This window comes from Chionomys nivalis, chromosome 15 (genome assembly GCF_950005125.1).
Source record: "Chionomys nivalis chromosome 15, mChiNiv1.1, whole genome shotgun sequence".
In the NCBI taxonomy this organism is placed as follows: domain Eukaryota; kingdom Metazoa; phylum Chordata; class Mammalia; order Rodentia; family Cricetidae; genus Chionomys; species Chionomys nivalis.
The window spans coordinates 51225261-51249812 of record NC_080100.1 but is presented as its reverse complement, the minus strand read 5'-3'; the positions used below and the strand labels follow the sequence as shown (position 1 = coordinate 51249812).

The 24552-nt window shown below is 43.7% G+C and overlaps 1 protein-coding gene across 2 annotated transcripts in view; it reads right to left on the bottom strand.

Moving 5' to 3' along the window:
• Positions 1-24197, bottom strand: part of Scamp1 (secretory carrier membrane protein 1) — a 92638-nt gene extending 68441 nt beyond the window's left edge. The window contains exons 1-2 of one of the 2 annotated variants that reach the window (XM_057789796.1): positions 23939-24193; positions 22767-22836 (exon numbers count right to left, since the gene is read on the bottom strand). Coding sequence is in view for 1 of the 2 variants with exons in the window: in XM_057789795.1 (XP_057645778.1) it covers positions 23939-23995 (57 nt within the window). In the remaining variant the exon portion in view is untranslated. Of the gene's footprint in view, positions 1-22766; positions 22837-23938 lie in introns of both variants that reach the window. The other variant, XM_057789795.1, reaches the window with a different exon arrangement.
• Between the last annotated feature and the right edge of the window lie 355 nt (positions 24198-24552).

Here is a 24552-nt window from a genome sequence, read left to right as displayed (position 1 = left end):
ATACAGGTTATGATACCACCTGACAACTTCTAGACATAAAAAGAGAAGCATTAGGGCCAGGCGGTGGTGGCGCACGCCTTTAATCCCAGTATTTGGGAGGCAGAGGCAGGTGGATCTCTGTGAGTTCGAGACCAGCCTGGTCTACAAGAGCTAATTCCAGGACAGGCTCCAAAAAACACAGAGAAACCCTGTCTCAAAAAAAAGCAAAAAAAACTATACTCCCTGGGCTCCCTGCAGGGGCTCTACACCCTGCATACTGCCTCTCTCTTCTCGTCCCACCCAGCTTGCATCCAGAACCCTTCTTCCTTCTGCCCCCTTTCCTCTTTGGGCACATAACACCATCCAGCTCAGTCTGTCTGGTGCTGGGGGCAAATCCTCAGGGCAAGTAGGCAGGCGAGACTTCCTTTGTTTCACTGGCCTGCCTGCACCAAACAAGGTAAGGGCTTTGTTTACGAACTACCCAACCTGCACGGAGATCTGATCTAGGCACCAGGAGAGACACCAGCAGGGTGAGTTTGTGACCGGCGGCGGTGGAAGCAGCCCTGGACAGGGAACTCTGAAGTTCCTCATCCCCCACCCTATACTCCCTGGGCTCCCTGCAGGGGCTCTACACCCTGCATACTGCCTCTCTCTTCTTGTTCCACCCAGCTTGCATCCAGAACCCTTCTTCCTTCTGCCCCCTTTCTTCTTTGGGCACATAACACCATCCAGCTCAGTCTGTCTGGCGCTGGGGGCAAATCCTCAGGGCAAGTAGGCAGGCGAGACTTCCTTTGGTTCAATGGCCTGCCTGCACCAAGCAAGGTAGGAGCTTTGTTTACGAACTACCCAACCTGCATGGAGATCTGATCTTGGCACCAGGAGAGCCATCAGTGGGAGAGCTAATCTGGGTACCAGGAGAGCCGTCTTTGGGCACGGAGATCTGATATTGGTACCAGGAAAGACATCACTGGAGCCCCAGGAGAGCTATCACTGCAGAGTGCCACCACTGGGAAGGTACATCAGTAGGCAAGGAGACCTGATCCTGTAAAAGAAGATCCATAGGGGAGCATTCGGAGAAAGAGATGGGCAGGCGCCAATGCAAGAATTCACCCAACAATCTGAAAAACTATATGAAACCACCAGAACCCAGTGACCTCACAACAGGAGGACATGAACACCTGAATCATGAAGAAGTAGATAAAATTGACTTTATGAAAGTGATTGACGCCCTTAAACAGCATGTAAAAAATGCCCTTATAGAAATGGATAAGAAGTATAACAGAAAGTTTGAAGAATTGAGTAAATCAGTGAATGATACCCTAGGAAACCAAGGAAAAACAATCAAACAGATAATGGAAACAGTTCAAGACTTAAAAACTGAAATGGAGGCAAAGAAGAAAACACAGCCGGGCGGTGGTGGCGCACGCCTTTAATCCCAGCACTCGGGAGGCAGAGGCAGGTGGATCTCTGTGAGTTCGAGACCAGCCTGGTCTACAAGAGCTAGTTCCAGGACAGGCTCCAAAACCACAGAGAAACCCTGTCTCGAAAAACCAAAAAAAAAAAAGAAAGAAAACACAAACAGAAGGCCAGCTGGACAGGGAAAATCTAGGTAAACGAATAGAGACTACAGAAGCAAGCATAACCAACAGAATACAAGAGATAGAAGAAAGAATCTCAGATTCTGAAGATACCATAGAGAAAATAAACACGCTGATCACAGAAAACAGCAAGGCCAACAAATTCTCATCACAAAACATTCAGGAAATATGGGACACAATAAAAAGACCAAACCTAAGAATAATAGGAATAGAAGAAGGAGAAGAAGCGCAGCTCAACGGTCCAGAAAATATATTTAATAAAATTATAGAAGAAAACTTTCCCAACCTAAAGAAAGATATACCTATGAAGGTTCAAGAAGCATACAGAACACCGAATAGGCTGGATCAAAAAAAAAAAAACATCCTCTCGCCATATAATAATCAAAACACAAAGCATACAGAATAAAGAAAGAATACTAAGAGCAGCAAAGGAAAAAGGCCAAGTTACTTATAAAAGTAAACCTATCAGACTTACACCTGACTTCTCTATGGAAACCATGAAAGCCAGAAGGTCCTGGATAGATGTACTGCAGAAACTAAGAGACCATGGATGCAAGCCCAGACTACTATACCCAGCCAAGCTTTCGTTCACTATAAATGGAGAAAACAAAATTTTCCAGGATAAAAACAAATTTAAACAATACGTAGCCACAAATCCAGCCTTACAGAAAGTAATAGAAGGAAAATCACTAATCAAGGAGTCCAACAATGACCACAGTAACTCAGACATCTAGAGACCCTTTACCAGCACATCTCAAAGAAGGGAAACACACAAAATCTACTACTAAAAAAATGACCGGAGTTAACAACCACTGGTCATTAATATCACTTAATGTCAATGGACTCAACTCACCTATAAAAAGGCACAGACTAAGAGATTGGATACGAAAACAGGATCCAACATTCTGCTGTTTACAAGAAACACACCTCAACCACAAAGACAGGCACCTACTCAGAGTAAAGGGCTGGGATAAGGCTTATCAAGTAAATGGACCTAGGAAACAAGCAGGTGTGGCCATACTAATTTCTAACAAAGTTGACTTCAAACTTAAATCAATCAGAAGAGATGGAGAGGGACATTTTCTACTCATAACAGGAACAATTCATCAGGATGAAATCTCAATCCTGAATATCTATGCCCCTAATATAAAAGCACCCACGTACGTAAAAGAAACATTGTTAAAACTCAAGGGAGCCATCAAACCGCACACATTAATAGTAGGAGACTTTAATACTCCTCTCTCACCAATGGACAGGTCAATTAGACAGAAACCTAACAGAGAAATAAGAGAATTAATGGAGGTAATGAATCAAATGGACTTAACAGACATCTATAGAATATTCCACCCAAATAGGAAAGAATATACCTTCTTCTCTGCAGCTCATGGAACCTTCTCAAAAATCGACCACATACTAGGTAACAAAGCAAACATTCACAGTTACAAAAAAATATTAATAACCACCTGTATCTTATCAGATCACCATGGATTAAAGCTAGAATTCAGCAACAATGCTACCCCCAGAAAGCCTACAAACTCATGGAAACTGAATAGTCAACTACTGAACCATACCTGGATTAAGGAAGAAATAAAGAAAGAAATTAAAGTCTTCCTTGAAGACAATGAAAATAAAGAAACAACATACTCAAACCTATGGGACACTATGAAAGCAGTCCTGAGAGGAAAGTTCATAGCACTAACTGCCCACTTAAAGAAAACAGAGAAAGCACACATTGGAGACTTAACAGCCCACCTGAAAGCTCTAGAAAAAAAAGAAGCAGACTCACCTAGAAGGGGTAGAAGACTGGAAATAATCAAACTGAGGGCTGAAATCAACAAAATAGAAACACAGAAAACAATTGAAAGAATCAATAAATCAAAAAGCTGGTTCCTGGAGAAAATCAACAAGATTGATAAACCCCTATCCAAACTAATCAAACGGCAGAGAGAGAATTTGCAAATTAATAAGATCAGAAATGAAAAGGGAGACATAACCACAGACACAGAGGAAATTCAGAGAATCATTAGATCTTACTACAAAAGCCTGTATGCCACAAAACTGGAAAATGTAAAAGAAATGGACACTTTTTTAGATAAATACCATATACCAAAGTTAAACCAAGACCAGGTGAACAACCTAAATAGACCTGTTAGTCGTGAAGAATTAGAAGCGGTTATCAAAAACCTCCCTTCCAAAAAAAGTCCAGGACCAGATGGTTTCAATGCGGAATTCTACCAGAACTTCCAAGAAGACCTAATACCTATACTCCTTAAGGTATTTCACAATATAGAAACAGAAGAGTCATTGCCAAATTCCTTTTATGAAGCTACAGTAACACTGATACCAAAACCACACAAAGACCCAACCAAGAAAGAAAATTACAGGCCAATCTCACTCATGAACATCGACGCAAAAATCCTCAACAAAATTCTGGCAAACCGAATCCAAGAACACATTAGAAAAATTATCCATTATGATCAAGTAGGCTTCATACCAGAGATGCAGGGCTGGTTTAACATACGCAAATCTATCAATGTAATCCATCATATAAATAAACTGAAAGAAAAAAAACATATGATCGTTTCATTAGACGCTGAAAAAGCATTTGACAAAATTCAACATCCCTTTATGATAAAAGTCTTGGAGAGATTAGGGATACAAGGGTCATACCTAAATTTAATTAAAGATATATACAGCAAGCCGACAGCTAATATCAAATTAAATGGAGAGAAACTTAAAGCCATCCCACTAAAATCAGGAACACGCCAAGGCTGTCCACTCTCTCCATACCTCTTCAATATAGTACTCGAAGTTTTAGCAATAGCAATAAGACAACATAAGGGGATAAAGGGGATTCAAATTGGAAAGGAAGAAGTTAAACTTGCATTATTTGCAGATGATATGATAGTGTACACGAGCGACCCCAAAAACTCCACCAAAGAACTCCTACAGCTGATAAACGCCTTTAGTAATGTGGCAGGATACAAGATCAACTCCAAAAAATCAGTCGCCCTCTTATACACAAAGGATATGGAAGCAGAGAGGGAAATAAGAGAATCATCACCTTTCACGATAGCCACAAAAAGCATAAAATATCTTGGGGTAACTCTAATCAAGGAAGTGAAAGATCTATTTGACAAGAACTTTAAGGCATTGAAGAAAGAAATTGAAGAGGATACCAGAAAATGGAAGGATCTCCCTTGCTCCTGGATTGAGAGGATCAACATAGTAAAAATGGCAATTCTACCAAGGGCAATTTATAGATTCAATGCAATCCCCATTAAAATCCCATCAAAATTCTTCACAGATCTTGAAAGGACAATAATCAACTTTATATGGAGAAACAAAAAACCCAGGATAGCCAAAACAATCTTATACAATAAAGGAACTTCTGGAGGCATTACCATCCCTGACTTCAAACTCTATTACAGAGCTACAGTAATGAAAGCAGCGTGGTACTGGCATAAAAACAGAGCAGTCGACCAATGGAATCGTATAGAAGACCCGGATTTTAACCCACAAACCTATGAACAACTAATTTTCGATAAAGGAGCTAAAAGTATACAATGGAAGAAAGAAAGCATCTTCAACAAATGGTGCTGGCACAATTGGATGTCAACCTGTAGAAGAATGAAAATAGACCCATATCTATCACCATGCACAAAACTCAAGTCCAAATGGATCAAAGACCTCAATATCAATCTGAACACACTGAACCTGATAGAAGAGAAAATGGGAAGTACCCTACAACATATGGGCACAGGAGATCGCTTCCTATGTATAACCCCAGCAGCACAGACATTAAGGGCAACATTGAATAAATGGGACCTCCTGAAACTGAGAAGCTTCTGTAAAGCAAAGGACACTGTCATTAAGACAAAAAGGCAGCCTACTGACTGGGAGAAGATCTTCACCAACCCCACAACAGACAAAGGTCTGATCTCCAAAATATATAAAGAACTCAAGAAACTAGACTTTAAAAGGATAATTAACCCAATTAAAAAATGGGGCACTGAACTGAACAGAGAATTCTCATCAGAAGAAGTTAAAATGGCCAAAAGATACTTAAGGTCATGCTCAACCTCCTTAGCGATCAGAGAAATGCAAATCAAAACAACTTTGAGATATCATCTTACACCTGTCAGAATGGCTAAAATCAAAAACACCAAGGATAGCCTTTGCTGGAGAGGTTGTGGAGAAAGGGGTACCCTCATCCATTGCTGGTGGGACTGCAAACTTGTGCAACCACTTTGGAAATCAGTGTGGCGGTTTCTCAGAAAAATTGGGATCAACCTACCCCTGGACCCAGCAATAGCACTCTTGGGAATATACCCAAGAGATGCCCTAGCATATGACAAAAGCATTTGTCCAACTATGTTCATAGCAGCATTATTTGTAATAGCCAGAACCTGGAAGCAACCTAGATGCCCTTCAATAGAAGAATGGATGAAGAAAGTGTGGAATATATATACATTAGAGTACTACTCTGCGGTAAAAAACAATGACTTCTCGAATTTTGCATGCAAATGGATGGAAATAGAAAATACAATCCTGAGTGAGGTAACCCAGACCCAAAAAGAAGATCATGGGATGTACTCACTCATAATTGGTTTCTAGCCATGGATAGGGGCCACTGAGTCTATAATTTGTGATCCTAAAGAAGCTAAACAAGAGGGTAAACCCAAGGAAAAACATATAGATATCCTCCCAGCTATGGGAGATAGACAAGATTGATGGGCAAAAAATTGGAATCTTGGGGGGTGGGGTGGGATGGGGATGAGGGGTGATGGGGAGAGAAAAGTGTGAAGGAGAGGATGAGGGGAACTGGGGGAATCGGGGTGATTGGGGTTAAAGGAAGGTTGGATTGGGGAGCAGGGAAACTCATACCTTAGTTAAGGGAGTCACCTAAGGGTTGGCAAGAGACTTGAACCTGGAATGGCTACCAGATGCCCAGGGCAATGTCCCCTGTTAGTTCATTGGGGCACCTGAGGATAGGGAACCTGAAATGAACCTATCCTATAATCATACTGATGAATATCTTGCATATCGCCATAGAACCTTCATCTAGCGATGGATGGAGATAGAGACAGAGACCCACACTGGAGCACCGGACTGAGCTCCCAAGGTTATAATGAGGAGCAGAAGGAGAGAGAACATGAACAAGGAAGTCAGGACCATAAGGGGTGCACCCAACCACTGAGACAGGGGGGGGGGGGCGATCTATTGGGAGCTCACCAAGGCCAGCTGGACTGCTACTGAAAAAAACATGGGATAAAACCGGACTCTCTGAATGTGGCGGACAATGAGAGCTGACGAGAGGCCAAGGAGAATGGCACAGGAACTTTCACCTGGCGATAGATCGAAAGAGAGACAGAGACCCAATTTGGAGCAACCGTCTGAGCTCTTAAGGTCCAAATGAGGAGCAGAAGGAGGGAGAACATGAGCAAGGAAATCAGGACCACGAGGTGTGCACCCACCCACTGTGACAGTGGAACTGATCTATTGGGAGCTCTCCAAGGCCAGCTGGACTGGGACTGAATAAGCATGGGTTGAAACTGGACTCTCTGAACAAGGCGGACAATGAAGGCTGATGAGAAGCCAAGGACAATGGCACTAGGTTTCGATCCTAATACATGAACTGGCTTTGTGGGAGCTTAGCCTGTTTGGATGCTCACCTTCCTGGACCTAGATAGAAGTGGGAGGACCTTGGTCTTCCTGTAGAGCAGGGAATTTGGACTGCTCTTCAGTATCGAGAGGGAGGGGGAGTGGACTGGGGGGAGGAGAAGTAGAGTGGGGAGGGGAGCGGGGGGGAGGGGGCAATATGTGGGAGGAGGGGAGGGAAATGGGAAACGGGGAGCAGTTGGAAATTTTAATTAAAAAAGAATAAAAAAAAAGAAAAAAAAAGAGAGAGAGAGAGGCATTGTCAAGGATATGGAAAAACTAGAACCCCCTTCTCTACTACAGATAATGATGGTGCAACTGTTTCAGAACATAACATGGTAATTAGTTACTCTGTGACCTAGAATATTTACTCCTAGATACATACCAAACAGCAAGACGGCATATAACCAATCTGGAGCAAAATATTCACAGTTCACAGCAGCATTATCCATAAAAGAATATTGCATTTATGAATGGACAAGCAGCAAAAGCACATAATTCAACACTGTTTGCCAGTGAAGGGCAATGATACATGCCTGGGGCAGGGGAGACAACTCCATCAGAAAGGACTAGCAGCACACACACAAGGACCTGAATTTGACCCTTAGGACCCAAGTTAAAAAGCTGACATGGTGGGCATACCTGCAATCCGCATGCTGTAGAAGTAGACACAGGAAGAGCCCTGGGGCTTGCCAGCCAGCCAGCCTAGGCAAACTGCTGAGTCTCAGGCTACCAAAGCCTGGTCTCAAAAACAAGGTGAATGGCTCCCAAGATAAAATATCTAAGGTTGTTCTCTGGCTTCCACAAATACAAGCACACATGTGCATGCATACCTATGCACATGTACACATTATATACATTTGTGTTCTTGTACATACCACACACAGCAAAGAAAAGAAGTCTTGATCCATACACGACACAGATAGACCTTCAGTATACTATGTTAAGGAAAAGAAAGTCACAAAAGACTACCTATTTCATGATTCCATTCTGAAATGTCCAGAGAATGTACCAGTGGTCACTTAGACCTGGAAGGCTTTGGAGAAATACAAAGTGGCTGTTACAGGACACAGGTTTCCTTCTGGAGTGATGAATAATTTTTTGAATATACGTAAGTGATAAACAGCCAAATGAGCCTTCTAGATGCCTTCTAAACTACATTTCAAGGTTGTTTTGATGGGTTTTCTCTTTTGGTTTGTTGTTGGGGGTACAGAGAGAGAGATGGAGACAGAAAAAGATGACAGAGACAGAATAGAAATTAATATCAGAGATGCTATTTCTTGGAAGAAATATAGCCAGCTACCTACAGATCATAATGCAAACCACCCAGTGTCCCATTAAATCAATAGATGTGCTCATTAGAAAACTAGTGAAAGATACAAGGATGGGGGTTAGCAACAAAGGACTACATCATACCCCAATTTGAACACTTGGTTATTACAGCTTCTGCATTCTATTACATAAAGTCACCAAATTTCTTTTAAATTTTGAGAAATTGAATAGCAAATAGAGTTAAGTGCCCCAAAATTAGTGTGTGGAAGCCCATAGACAATAATAAGCAGGCTGGTCACAAAACAGGAAAATACTGGGTCACATATCTGTTCAGGTGACACCTTTCACTCCTAAGAGTCACTGAACTCTTCACTGTGGAGGGAGATGAGCAGAGCCTTCCCACACAAACACCCTTGTGGTACTCTACTGTTAAGAGTTTTCTTTCCCACAAAGACATTTGTTTCCTCATGCATAATGGTTCCCTGTCACGATAATTGTGTTGTCTTTTCACCTACTAAATATTGTGAAACACTGTGTTTATTTCCTACCCTCATAACTGAGGAACCACTGGAATGCTTTCTGGACTGTTGCTATCAAAGGGACCATGTAATAAGCAGCCTCTTGCACTTGGCCCTTTTCACATAGCATAATGTGTTTAAGAACCCAGTAACTGTGGCAGAGATATGTGCAGCGGTTTACAAGTTCTTAATAGCTTCCTCATATTCTATTCAATCAATCTTTTAACTGTAATTCTTCCTCTTGTAACATTTTCATATAAATTAACTGACAGTTAAGCTCCCAGTACAGTACAGAGAACCCTAGCACCGCCCACCTTAATTCCCCATCACAATGTATGTATGAGGGAGGGGCGGCAACTGTGAAACCAGGATTTATCTCCTGCTGGCCTCCCATGGCTGTGAAAGTGATCATAACTTTAAAAATCTATTCATGCAAATGTAACGGAAAGAGTACAAGATGTTCTTTTCAAAAGCCTGCAAACCTGTAAAACAGCCAAAATCATGACTCCCGTCAGTAAAAGCTCCCTCTCAAGGTAAAGTGTCACAAAGATAAAGGAGCTCTCCTTACTTACTCTCGACTCACATTGTGATACACAATGGCTTCTAAAATCCCCAAAGCTTTGGAAGGCAACCAATAATTTACATGTTTTGTTTTCATTCCCATTTCTGTTATTACCAAAAACTTTAAAAGTTAATAAAAATTAGAGTGTGCCTTACTTAGAAAATAAGCAATTTGCTGTTAAGTAAGAAATAATCACATGTTGCAAGCAAAGATAATCTTGCACTCTTATTTTCTTCATCTGATACCTCAAGACACTCCATCTTTGTGTGAGTCAAAAGGAACTATAACAAGTCTAAGAAGATAAACAACACACACATTCTGAAGGGAAGAATTCAAGTAGTTTTTCTAAGGTACCTAAGAAACTTGGTTCTTACCAAGAAGACAAATGTCTTCAAAGTTTCTATTCCTTCCCTCAAGTCCCCCTAACACCAGGCTTATGAACGTGAATAGTTCAAAGTACATTCTCTTATCAAATCAACTATAAACACTAAACTCCCCTGAAACAAAAATCTAAACATTTCCATTTTTAAAAAATAAAAAAAAAAGTTATCTATTATTCCACTTGCATTAAGCTTAAGGTATTAATTTGCATTTTATAATACTACACATAAGCAATTCACTAAAACCCATGGCTATTTAAGATACCAAAGTTAGTACTATATAAATTAAAAGGTTTTTAAATCAGCTTAAAATAAGCAGTGACAAATACCATCAAATAATCACACAACTGCATCTACCATACTGTTCCCTCGGCGCCTGCTGGCACTTTGTTCCCTGTCACCTAGCACTGCATTTGTCCCAAATTTCCACGAGGATTGTCACTACCATTAGAGGAGTCCCACAGGTAAAATGCTGCCCCTTGGAATACATGCAGCTTCCTACTGCCCCCTTCTCTGGGGGAAAGTGGGAACTCCCAGTGTTTACTAGGATAGAATGTTTCCATGCTGGGCATTAGTTTCCCTGTGTGTCTGACACAGTCTTTGCTAGCCATACAGCTGGAAGTGTTGCAGCGCAGTAGAGTACTGGCCTGGCTTGCCTGTGGCCCTGGCTTTGATTTCCAGCAGCACACACAAGAAGTGAATGTTGTACACACTAAAACCACTAACATTCAAATATCTGATTTGAAGAGGTGAATCACCTCCTAACCAGTTGGTCAGACAAGTCCCTGAAGCTCCAAAAGCATACAGGCTGTTTGTGACTGCTGGTTACCCACTAGAACTAGACAGTAAAACCCCAGTGCTAAAGAGACCACACGAGGTGATCACAAGACAAACAAACACAGGAACTGAGCCACAGCTTACAAGTGTCATCAATGGTCTAAAGAAACTACGGACCTGCCGGGCGGTGGTGGTGCACGCCTTTAATCCCAGCACTCGGGAGGCAGAGGCAGGTGGATCTCTATGAGTTTGAGACCAGCCTGGTCTACAAGAGCTAGTTCCAGGACAGGCTCCAAAACCACAGAGAAATCCTGTCTCGAAAGACCAAAAAAAAAAAAAAAAAAAAAAAAGAAAGAAAGAAAGAAAGAAAGAAAGAAAGAAAGAAAGAAAGAAAGAAAGAAAGAAACTATGGACCTGGTACACAAGTGGAAAGTCTTGGCAATCAGTCCCTTTCTGACAGACCTAAGGCCAGCACTGTGAACACAGTCAACAGCAGCCCATGGTTAAGGATGCCTGCCATAGGCACTAATGGAAAGCTGCTGCTGCTGTTCACTAAGTGATGTGTCTGTCAAACCGCCCTCTAATCAACTCTGCTTAGACACAGACCAGTGCTGACCCCAGCTTTCACCAGACAGGCTTATTTTGCATTTGCTGACTTCAGAGACTCATAACTGACCCAAGGCTGAGAACTGTTGAGAACTAAACACTAATGGCACAGCTGTTTCTTCCTCCCTTCAAGGCTTGGAAACATCAGGAAAGAAAGGATGGAGAAACTGCATGCCCAGAAAGAGGATAGTGGGAGAGAAGGCTTTCTTTCCAGAATGACATGGCCACTGAACTCTCAAGCCTGCTCAAGATTGGGCCCACTCAACATTCTGTGACAGAGAGGGTAGCGGACCACGCCTCTCTATGAGGACATAAATGCAATGAATGAGTGGTTCTGGAGGAGGGGGACATTTTCTCCTTAGCCACTGGTAAGGTGGCCATGTTCCCGTAAACAATCCTCACCCATGCTCTTATAAACAACACTTACTAAACTCAAAATCACAAGAAAAAAAGGGGGAGGAAGGGAAGAGAGAGGAGGGACAGACAGACAAGTCATGACAATAAAAGGGGAACCCCCTAGGAAGAAAAGAGGAGCAGCAAGAGTTGGAGGAAAAGACAAGAAAGAGTTATGGGGCATGCCAATATAATTAAAATGCATTAAAACGTATGAAAATGTCCTAATAAAATCCATTGCTAGGTATAATTAATATATTCCAATAAAAAATTTTAAAACACAAATATCTGATTGTGTCTATTTCTAAAGTTAAAATTAGCAGTTTATAACTATTACACACACACACACACACACACGTCTCCTTTGTGGTGCGAGCTCACCAACACTCAGTGCTGGACCTCACTAACGCTCGAAATGCATAACACTTCCTATGCTGTGCTTCTCACTATGAGCTCCAGCAGCTCCAGTGTTCTGGCTTCTAGGAAAAAAATGTATTCCTTAATTCATCTATATTCTACAGAGAAAATGCAAGATTTTCTTTTAAGGGAATTTTTAAAGAAAATATTATCAAGTTGGTAACATTGATATAATATTCATAATTGCAATGTAGAAGCAGGTAAAAACCCATCATGTTGGTTTAAGCGCTGACACACGCGGTGAGTTAGAGGCAGTTACAACACTGGTGCGGCCAAGCTGAGAAGCTGCGCGGGTAGCACACACCTGGAGACACCAGGTGACTTGTCATTTTTGCATGAAACATGAGGGCTTGTGTAGATAAAGTATTTCTTCTCCTTTGTGAAAACAGACACTAAGAAAAGGTTCTGTGGTGCTCAACTGGGGAGGAATAGTCTTTTCAACAAACGGCAGTAGACCAACTGACGTCCATACGCCAAAAAATGAGGTTTGCCCTTACCTCACACCATACATAAAAACTAACTAAAAGTGAATCTTGAAACTAATACAAGAGCTAGATAAAACTATAAAATTCTTAAGGGAAAACATAAGGGTAAAACCTCCTCACCTTAGATTCGGCAAAGAAGTTTTAGATAGGACACCAAACACAAACAACTAAAGCCAATGGTGCAGCACACCGGTAATCGCACCACCCGGGAGGTAAAGACAAGGGATCAGGAGGTTCAGTCCAGCCTCGGCTATATAGTTAGACTCTATAAAAGTTGAAAACAGGGCTGGAGAGATGGCTCAGAGGTTAAGAGCATTGCCTGCTCTTCCAACGGTCCTGAGTTCAATTCCCGGCAACCACATGGTGGCTCACAACCATCTGTAATGAGGTCTGGTGCCCTCTTCTGGCCTGCAGACATATACACAGACAGAATATTGTATGCATAATAAATAAATAAAATATTTTAAAAAGTTGAAAACAATAAACGTTGGGCTTTACCAAAATTAGAAGCTGATGCGTATGTACACGAGTGCACATGTCCCTGAGGACCAATGCCAGAACCTCACACACAGTAAAGCAAGTGACCTAACAGGTAGGGCCCCACTGCAACTTTTATTCTCCAAATTCAAAGGATGTCAAGAAAATAAAAATGGGAGGAAATATTTCCAAGACAAATAACTGATAAAGGACTCGTATCTAGAATATAGTTTAAATCTCTTAGAGCTAGCTCAGTTTTTAAAACAGCTAAATAGCCCAATCTCAAATCAGACAAAGGGTGTGAACAGACATTTCTCCAAAGATACATAAAGTCTAATATGTACACAAAACAGTCCCTAACACTAGGCAAATACAAATCAAAACCATAAGTCTCAAGGTGGCCATAGTGGCACAATTCTGGAATCCCCAGCACTCTAGAGACTGAAGCAGACGATTAATAGCTAAGATGGCTGGACTTAAAACCAGGCAGTAACAAGCACTGTCAACACACAGGGAACTGCATTCTCCAGTAGCCATGGTGGAAACTGGCTTCACAGTTCTTCTGGTGAGAGCTGTCATAGGACCTGAGTACAGACCACGAAATCTAAACACAGGCGCTCCAATGAAAGTCTGCACAAGTACAGCAGCACTATTCAGAACAGCCCAAGAGCCCAGCAGCTAATGAACTGACATGATTCGGGGAGCAGGGCGAGGGCCAGCTGTAGAGGGAACCCAGGCTCTTGTGCGTGCTAAGCAGGAGCTCTCCCACTGAGCTCCACCAGCTCAAAAGTCTTCATTCTTACACAGGAAAGGGACAGCGCTTCGACTCCAGTTCAGATGTGAGGTCAGAAGTAACAGAACAGCAGAGTCTGCCCCCACAGGAACAAGGGCAATAAACGACAGCGGTACGCACATTTGTTACAAGGATAACCCACCCCTTCACACCTTATCTTCCACACTTACTGCTAAAGCTCCCCTAGTATTTTAAAAACAAACTTTGGATCTGTGCTATTCCAGTACAATATTAAAAATTACATATAACTTTTATTCATCATAACTTTGAAAAAAGTCACATTGCATTTACTGCTTGTGAGTCTTCACTGAAATAAACAGGTGCTGAGGGAGGGATATCTAAAGCACATACAGGAAGGACACAAGCTTCCACAAACGTGGGACTGTGTACATATTAGACATTATGTATCTTTGGAGAAATGTCTGTTCACACATCCTTGTAGTCAAGAGCAGCCACACTGCAGAACAGGAAGTCTAGATGGCCCTCAGAAGCCCTAAACAGAGAACTCCTACGCCAGGGCTTCCCTTTGGGAAGTACCCTGAAAAGCTCAGTCATGTGAGGCCAACATCCCTCAGCAGAGGACATGATTTAGCAACTGTATTATGAACAAACATTAAGAACTGCTCCTTCATCAGGAACTGAATTCAGAGCGTATCAGTCTCCAAGAACGTGAAGTCTCTGCTCTTGCTTGCACGATCAATGCCAACTCCAATATCTACTAGGGTAGGACATCAGAGAGCGTGTGTTCATTAAATGTTGTAGTTGCAGACATGTGGCAACCACAGAGTCCCAAAATAGAGAAGGCTCAGATACAAAAATCTCTCCCTTAGCATCTCTACGGCCCATCCAGCCTCTGCTTGAATAATTCCACCAAGCATTGGAGGATCGACTTCTACAAAAGCATTGCCAGGCTATTCGAACTGATTAAATAATCTCTTCTGTTGGGACAAAGTCCACCTTGAAGCAGAAAGCCAATAAGCCTTGGATTCTTTATCTAAAGCAACAAATAATAAGTTTGTTCACTTAAGTAAGCAAGGAGACGTCAAGTACCTGATGGCAGCTCGACTTCCCCTTAGCTTTCGCTCGACTAAATGCTCAGTGAGTGCTTTTGAGCCTGCCTTCACCTTCCTGGCTGCTCTCACGGGACATATTTTACATGTTCAAACCCCTCTAACCATGTACTCAGCTGATGAGAACAGTAACTAAGTAGTTACACCTGAACAAAAGACTGTGGAATTATTACTTTTTTGGAACTTGTCACTCATCTCATTAATCCAATACATATATTTTTAGCAACTTGGTATCAAAGTGGCAGTTTGACATAATAAGAAATAATGGGGGCTGAGACTATATCTCAGTGGTACAGCATTTGCCAGAGGGAGGACCTGACTTCAGATGCCCAGAATACATGGAAAGCCAGGTGCGGTGACATACCTGTGATCCCAGCGCTTTTACAGCAAGAGTGGAGTGGATGCAGGGGAACCCCTACACACTGATGTACCGAGAACAACAAACTCTGTCTCCAACTAGGCAAAGAGCCAGGACCCACACCAAAGGCTGTCCTCTGACCTCCACAGTGATGTCATCACACATCCTGACACTGATGTACACAGCAGTGAACAGCACGCAACTATCTCCAAGAGAGCCAGAACCCACACAAAGGCTCCACAACAATGATGTCTCACATCCTGTCCACCCATATTCACACAAACACAGACATCTTTTGCACACACTCACAAACATACAAAGAACAGAACCACTAAATTCATTGGCTATACATTCAGTACTACAAAACATTGACCACACTTAAACATTTTTAATAATATTGGCCTAAGAACAATTTCAGTTTTGTCCACAGTCATCACCTCGAGCATGGCTGTTGGTAAAGCTACTGAGCCTGCTCTACTTTGCTTTCCTGATGCTGCAACAGAAGGTCCTGGCCAAAACCACTTCGGGAGGAGAGTGTTGAGATGGCTTACACAATACAGTTCATCACAGGAAAGCGAGGTAGGAACTCAAACAGGAACCTGAAGGCAGGAACTGATGAAGCACGGCCCACAGGGAAACACTGCTTACTGACTGTCTCCTCTGGGATCCTCAGCTACTTACCTTAAACAGCCCAGCATCACCTGCTCAGGGGTGGGACTGCCCACAGGGGTCTGGGCCCTCCTACACCAATTAGCAAATAGAAAATGCCCCAAAGACATGCTCCCAGGCCAATCAGATAGAAGCAATTCCTCGACTGAGGTTCTCTTTGAAGGCATGTCATAAGGACAACTGGCGCTAACTATGACAGATCCCTAAGTACGACTGTATCTGAATACTGGTTTAAAAAGGGCAGCAGCTTTGCACTGTACCCCAGTGAGCGTGTCCACTGTCCCGAAAATGCCCAACTGGACTGAAGCATTTCTACGCCAGGCTGATCCTGAACACCTCACACTAATGAGCACCCAAGTAAGAAGGCTTATCTCAAGCCAATTAGAGGTGCTTTTAAGGCATGGTTTGGACTTAAATAATATTAATGACTATTGTTAGGAGACTTGTACCAGCAACTGGAAGGAGGAGTTATTTTGAAATGAGAACAGGCTTCTGGTCTCCCAGTGTTCAGTAGGGGAAAGTACCTCTTGAGAAGCTACACTGACAGCCAGAAGAAAGTAGAGCTAGGTCTGAAGCAAGGAACGGCTACTTCTTTGCACAGGAATGCCACCCACTTCCCCTCCATTTTAATGGAGTCTCCCAAGCTCCCTCGGTACTGTCCCGCCTTTTTATACCAGCTACAGCTTTCCAGTTCACAGGTCTCTGTCAGGCGAGGCAGCCATTCTTGTCAAGAATTGGAACCTGACTCCCGACTCACCTCTGTTTTAAAATCTAAGATGACTTGTGACTTATTTTGACCAGCAGTAGGAATGGCATGTGACCACAAAAACCCTTACGGCTTCGGCTCTTGCTCTCCTTTGACACTGCTGGTTTTGTATTTGCAAAGTGCAGGCTATGCCCAGCAAGGGCACCACATGGGATAAAAACAGCCCAACCGCTGCCTGCGCCGGCAGCACCAGGTACCAAGCAGACAGTGAACTGAAGACACCTTAAACCATGCATTCAAGCTGTCAGATAACTGAAGACACATTAAAGAAAAAAAAAGCTAGCAACTCTAGCTCAAATGTCAGGATCATCAACAAGCAACTGTGTTTGGACATTGTTCATACTAAATGATCACCGAGACAGTGGTAAATAGTACTGCATTTTCATGAGCAGCACCTAACTCAAATATAATCAATAGCTCAGTATGTGCTTTTTCAAAGTGCTAACCGAGGACAATAGAGCATGGATTCGGGCAGTTGACACGGATGAATCACTGTGTCCCTAAGTAATACTGAAAGATAAGGTTTGCAAAATGTAACCATTACAGAAAAAATACTGGAACATTTTCCTAATGCTATCCAGTCTCCAGACTCTAAATTTTAAATATGGAGATCAACTCACTGTAGATAGTACTGTAAAATAGAGCAGACAGATGACAGCATCCATGTTAAAAACACAAGTGGTCCTGGAATCTGAATATTTGTATCTCCCACACACCCACCCAAGGTAAATATATCAAAGTCTAAAGCTAAAGAGGCACTACTCCAAGGTGGCTTCAGAGGTAGCTAAGTCACAGGGCTGTGGCCTCCCAGACTGAATTAATGCCCTTATAAGAGAGGACCCAGGTGAGATTACCCTGAATGTGCCATCTACAGAATTACTGACTCATATGCAACACTGGTGTGTTAGAGCCTCCCCTCAGACTTGGGCACTAAACCTGCCATCTATAAACAACTTAAGGCGACAGATTTCACCACTGCTGACTGAATGCTAACTGGCAACCTTGAATTATAGGAAACAGTCAGTGACAAAATTCTTTTCCAGGGGTCTTTCTAAACATTCCAGGCTGGCCTCAAAGTCATGATCCTCCAGTCTTCTCCACCCAAGTGGCGAAATGACAGGTGCTGGCTACCCTACCAGGCTCAACTAAATTCTTAAGATGCCACTAAAATTACCCTAAGATGTTAGATAGGTGAGATACCACTTTGCACGCTGTTTTTATTTTATTTTTTTTTTTTTTCGGTTTTTCGAGACAGGGTTTCTCTGTGGTTTTGGAGCCTGTCCTGGAACTAGCTCTTGTAGACCAGGCTGGTCTCGAACTCACAGAGATCCGCCTGCCTCTGCCTCCCAAGTGCTGGGATTAAAGGCGTGCGCCCCCACCGCCCGGCTGCACGCTGTTTTTAAAAGATCACAGTGTCAGAGGATAGCTCTGCAGGGAAGTGCTTGCTCAACTAATGCTCAAGGCCTTGAGCCCATCCTCTGAACTGCAACAAAAGAAAAACCCAAAACTGATTACAGTAGTGGCTGAGACATTCTGCAAGGCATTATAAATCACATGGTATCTAAACTATGTATTTTCTTTTGTACTTTTAATTTATAAATTAGGTATTATAAGAGATCAACAACCAACAAAATAGATCATAATACATGCTATAAAACTTACAAAATATTTCTAGGAATTAGAGAATGGCTCAGTAGATAAATAAAGTGCTTGCTGAGCAAACACAGAAATCTGAATTCAGATCCTGGCCATTCCCATAAAAAACCAGACATAGGCTGGGCAGTGGTGGTGCACGCCTTTAATCCCAACACTCGGGAGGCACACACAGGCAGGTGAATCCCTGTGAGTTCGAGGCCAGCCTGGTCTATAAGAGCCAGTTCCAGGACAGCTAGGGCTGTTACACAGGGAAACCCTGTCTCAAAAGAACCAAAAAAAAAAAAAAAAAAAAAAAAAAAAAAAAAGCCAGGCATGATGCCACACCGGAAAGGCAGAGACAGGAAGATCCCTGGGGCTTGTGGCCAGCTAGTCTAGCGAATTACTGAGTTCCAAGTTCAGTGAGAGTAAATGTCTCCAAACATAAGGCAGAGGGTGGTAAGACAGCTCAGCCTGCAAAGGGCTTACCACACAAGCCTGACAACATGAGTTTGATCCCGGAGCCCATACAGACATGAAAAGAGAGCCAAAGTTGTTCTCTAACCATCGCATACACACCATCATGTGTGCACACATGCATACATACATGGTTGTAGTAATAATGTTTAGATAAGATAGAGAATGATAGAGGAAGACACTAGGGAAAAAACATTAAAATTCAGATAACCTTGGTCTAGACTCTAGAGTCTAGCGGGAGAAAAAGGAAAAAGCACTTGGTATTAGTAATGAGCTAAACTTTTTTTTAAAGGTTTATTTATTTATTATGTATACAACATTCTGCCTCAATGTATGCCCGCACGCCAGAGCAGGGCGCCAGATCTCAGTACAGATGGTTGTGAGAGCTAAATATTAGCAACCTTTTTTTTCTTTTTTTCTTTTTGGTTTTTCGAGACAGGGTCTCCCTGTGTAACAGTGCTAGCTCTCCTGGAGCTAGCTCTTGCAGACCATGCTAGTCTCAAACTCAGAGATCCACCTGCCTCTGCCTCCCGAGTACTGGGATTAAAGGTGTGTGCCACCATCGCCTGGCCATACTAGCACCTTTTTAAAGGCACCATGCACTGACACTTTCTGCATGCTTGCATATAGTCCTCAGGTCCCGGGAGTGCTCCTAGGGAGCAGATGTTCCTACTCAGGGTCACTACTGCTGTGATGAAACACCATGACCTAAGAAACAACTTGGGGAGGAAAGGGTTTATTGCAGCTTACACGTCCAGGTTATAGTTCATCACTGAGGGAAGTCAGGGCAGGAACTCAAACAGGGCTGGACACAGGGGCAGGAGATGACGCAGAGGTCATGGAGGAGTGCTGCTTACTGACTTGCTCCTCATGGCTTGTATAGTCTGCTTTCTTATAGAACGCAGGATAGCATCACCCACAGTAGGCTGGGCCCTCCCACATCAATCACTAATTGAGAAAATGCTCTACAACAGTGGTTCTCAACCTTCCTAATGCTGTGACCCTTTAATACCTCCACCCCACAATAAAATTATTTCGCTGCTACTTCATAACTGTAATTTTGCTACTGCTATAAATTGTAAGGTACATATCTGATATATAGGATGCCTGATGTGACACCCCTAAAGCAGTCGTGACCCACAGGTTGAGAATGGCCGCTCTAGAACCCAATCCTATGAAGACATAGGATTCCAGGTTGGGATTCCCTCCTCTCAGATGACTCTAGCCTGTATCAAGCCAACATACAATTATCCCACACAAGATAGCTGATCCTATTCTAGAGACTAGTAAGCTGGGCTTACAGAAGCTGAGTGACTTTCCTAGGCGTCTAGCTGACGAGTGATACAATCAGGATCAGATCAAGGCCTTTTCAAACTCAGACGCCCACACTCAGACCCCACCTTCTGCTCCACTCCACAGAGTCCACACTCAGACCCCACCTTCTGCTCCACTCCACAGAGCCTCAAGGCTAAGGTCCACATAAGAATAAGGAGTAGGGCTGACGCAATGGCTCACCCTGCAAAGGTGCTTGCTGCACAAACCCGGGCAACTTAGTTTGATCCCTAGGAACCCACACAAAGATGGAAGAAGAAAACTGATTCCACAGATTTGTCCTCTGACCTCCACATGCACACTGGAACACTGGCACCCAACTCCCCCACACATAATAACAATAATTTTTAAAAAGGAACAAGTATATCTGGTGCTGCCAACCACAGGCGAGGACCTGGACACATGCCGTTTAGCACCAGTCTACAGATGGCAGCAGCCAACCTGCCCCTTTGGTTTTCATCCACAGAGGATATCCTGACTAAATATATAGACGACAGATACTTCCAAGCTAATTCCAAGAATTCTGATTCTCCTGGTGTTTTAAAAATTAATTAAATGTTATTTCTGCTGGATGGTGGTGGTGCACACCTTTAATCCCAGCACTTGGGAGGCAGAGGCAAATGGATCTCTGAGTTCGAGGCCAGTCTGATCTACAAGAGCTAGTTCCAGGACAGCCACCAAACACCAAAGCTACAGAGAAACCTTGTCTCAAAAAAGAAAAAAAAAAAAAGTTATTTCCATGATTTATCTAATTCAATTACATTAAAATACAAAAACATATTAAAGGTCTAAAGATATCCCGGTCCCCTATTAATACCACCTTTCTATAACAAGAGACACTCCCTCCAGCATTTCATCACTTGTTACGGGTCAGTTGCAGGAGTCTGTATTATTGGCCTCTACTGGTCAGTACACCCTCCTTTTACTTTACAGACATATCTGACCTCTGTATTCAACTAATACCCACAAAATTAGAGGTGTTCTCTCAATATCTGTTGGTTAAATGAAAACTAAACAGAATAAGGAACTTTTAGCAACTGTTCAAAAAATACATGTTGAGTATGTAGACAATATTTGTCCTTTACTTTACTTTGGGGACAGGGTCTCAATGTTAGCCCTGGCTGGCCTATAACTCTCTACATCAACCATGCGGGGACTCAAATTTGTGATGATCCTCCTGCCTCTACTCCTGAGCGCTGGGACTGAGGCATGCATGGGTATGTATAGGCCTTTTCTTTTTTCTTTCTTTCTTTTTTTTTTGGAGGCATAAGCCTTTTCTAGATTTAAAGCCACATTTCAACAACTCCAAAATGGATTTTCGTAAATTTCCCAAAATTAATATTTTAAGATTACCATAGATTTTTTTAATTACTTCAACTTTCTTATACACAATAAAGGACATTGAAATTCCACAATGCCGTTCACTAGGCCTATCATAACCACTGGAATAAAGAAGGTGCTCAGAGAAGACGTAGGAACTGAATTCAACAAAGAATTTTACCGTCGTCAATAAAATCGAGCAAGACATTGTACTTGCATATCTAAGGAGACGATGATTTTTTAAGCAGTGTTCCTAACCCAGCAGTGCAGGGACAGTGGCAAACAGCATCCACGAGGTGTGAAGGCCAAGGCCGGAAACCCAGACCAGGCCAGCTTTTGCTACAAAAGTTTCAAAAACCAAACACTCACAAATGGGAGTGTCAAGTAGAGGATAACTAAGGACAGTGGATTACAAGTGTCAAAACCAAAATGTAAAAAGTCAGTGATCATAAGATAGCTAGACATACTGGGAACTTAGTAAATAAGGGTATGAAAAAATATTATTTCAACATTCACGTCTACATAAAATGAAGCAAAAGCAGCAGAAAGAAGGGTTCCTTTGAGATAGAGAAGGGTGGTTAGATACAAACAGAATGATAGAGACAGGGGCACCAGCAGTGCTGTGACAGCCACCACAAAGGAAGAGAAGAAACGTGGTAAAAGAGAAGTCAACAAAACCTTCCTTAGACAGAAAGTATCCATCCTTCAAAGCATCTGATGGACTTGAATCATTGTCCTGAATGCATCCACTTACAGAAAACTGAAAATGTTAATCATTTTCTACCATGATTAATACTTGAAAACTATTTTGTGTTTAGAATTATCACAGCAACCTTATGCCTGGCAAAAAGGAAGGAATCATGGCAACATTATAAGTCACAAAACAGTCTGTGATAAGAAGCCAGGATCTCACCCTATCAAGAGACTACCGTGAAATGGGTGACCAAATGTAAAATCAACAGCCACGTGGTCAGATGCGTAATAAACAGCATCAAAGAATTATCGTAGCTAGGAGAGGCAAATTGGTTCTTAATGTTTTACCTTTAAATGTTTTTAAATAACACCCACTTGGCAAATTATGAAATGTTTCTTTTGGGTATCCATAATTTAAGAAATGCCCAATTTTTCACTACACAGAAGTGAGTCCAATACTAAATGAAACAAAACTTCAGGTAGGGGTTGGGGAACAGGGAACTTCCTTTAAAATGCTCCTGGGTGGCTTACCTGTAATCACAGCATTTGAGAGGCTGAGGTAGGACGGTAGGAAGTTCCCGACCAGCTACATAGTGATGCCCTGCCTCAAAACAACGAAAAACAAAAACCAAAGCAAATGAATGAGAGCAGAGGGTGACAGTTGCCTCTGTATTTTTGTAAAATGAGTCCAGCTGTCAAGTATAAGTAGGATGGCTTCATTAAAATAATCCTTCATGAAGTCATGAGGTTAAACCATCAGAACAGGGGTGCTGTTTCCTCCAATATTGTCGGCAAGCCACAAAAGGACTAAAAACAGGTAAGCCCAAGAAGCCAGAAGCCGCACTTGGGTGACCACAAATTAGTTCCTATTTCACCTTTGTGACTACAAATTAAAGTTTGCACTGCAGAAACGACTAACCAAGCTAACAGTTGGAACAAATTGCCTTGCTATGCCTCACAGTCATTAAGAGACCTAAAGTAGTTTTCAAGGCAGAGTTCGGTCGCGGCATTAATTTGAAAGCAGATGACCAACATTTAAACGGCTTGCCAGGTCATTTCTGTCCCAAGCCCTTCCGGAGGCTGGGGAGCATGTCTACTCGAAGGAAAGCAACTCACATGAGGAACGGAACCCTCAAACTGACGGGGTGACGCACTCCCAGCTTGGAAAATGGCCCAGGTCCACCTCGCTAACAGCAGCTAGGTGGGGAATTGTCCGCGTGCACTATTGTTTCCAGATGTTTATTTTTAACTTCTGTTTGCTGCCGGTTCCCCTAAGCTGGGCCCGGAGGGAAAGGGGCCTCTGGCGGCGCCACTGGTGGCTCTGGGCGCCACCGACTTTCGATAATAAAAACACCCCTTTATCTTTTTATCGCAGCGTCCGTGTACCCGCACCTCTCTCCGGTGCACCTCTGCCATCACCGCACGCAGCACCGGCGCCAGGTCCCCATGACAACCCAGCCCGGGAACCTCGGCCTCCCGGCCTCCCGGCCCCCGCCCCGCGGCCCTCCGTGCGGGCCGGAGTACTGGCGGCCACACCTGCCCAGCTCCGCTCCGGGCCAGGCTCCGGGTTCCCCGGGTCCGCGGCCCGCTGCGACCCTCCAGGCTGGTGGCTGAGCCGGTGACGCTGCGACCCGAGACCGGGGCAGGGCCTCCGCGGCCACCGCGACGCTCGGCGCGGGCTAGGGCCGCGGCCCGGCGCTCACCTTGAACGGATTATTGAGATCTGGATCCGCAAACGGGTTGCTGTCAAAATCCGACATCGCCCCGGCACTGCGCGTCACCCACCCGAGCCCGGCGCCGAGACAGAGACGAGGCGAGGCCGCCGCCCCCCTGCGCGCTCACGTCGCCGCCGCCGCCGCGCAGATCCGGGTGCAGCTCGCGGGCCACCTAGCCGGCCGTGCCACTGAGCATGCCCGGTGCGGCGGCGGCCCGCGGCGCCCAGCCGTCCGGCCGTCCCTTCCCGCCTGGATCTGAGCTCCGGGCTCTGCCTCCGACCGAAGAGCGAGCGCAGGCGGAGGGCAGGTTACAGGCCCCGGGTCCCTGAGACCCACCCAGCGCGGCTTGGGGAAGGGGAACGTGCTCCGTGGAAGGGGAGGTGCACGCAGATCGCACGTGGCAGGTGGGGAGGCAACCTGGAGAGCGAGGCGGAGGCGCATCCGCCGCAGGTGCCAAAGATTACAGCCCCCACCCAAGAGCGGGGAGGGGTCCGAAAGCAATTTAAAACTCCTGGCCCCCACCTGGGAAGCCCAAACCTGTCCCTCCAGTCCTAGGTTACTGCTAAGTCACGGAGAGCGGCTTCGCGCTGAGGATCCGGACT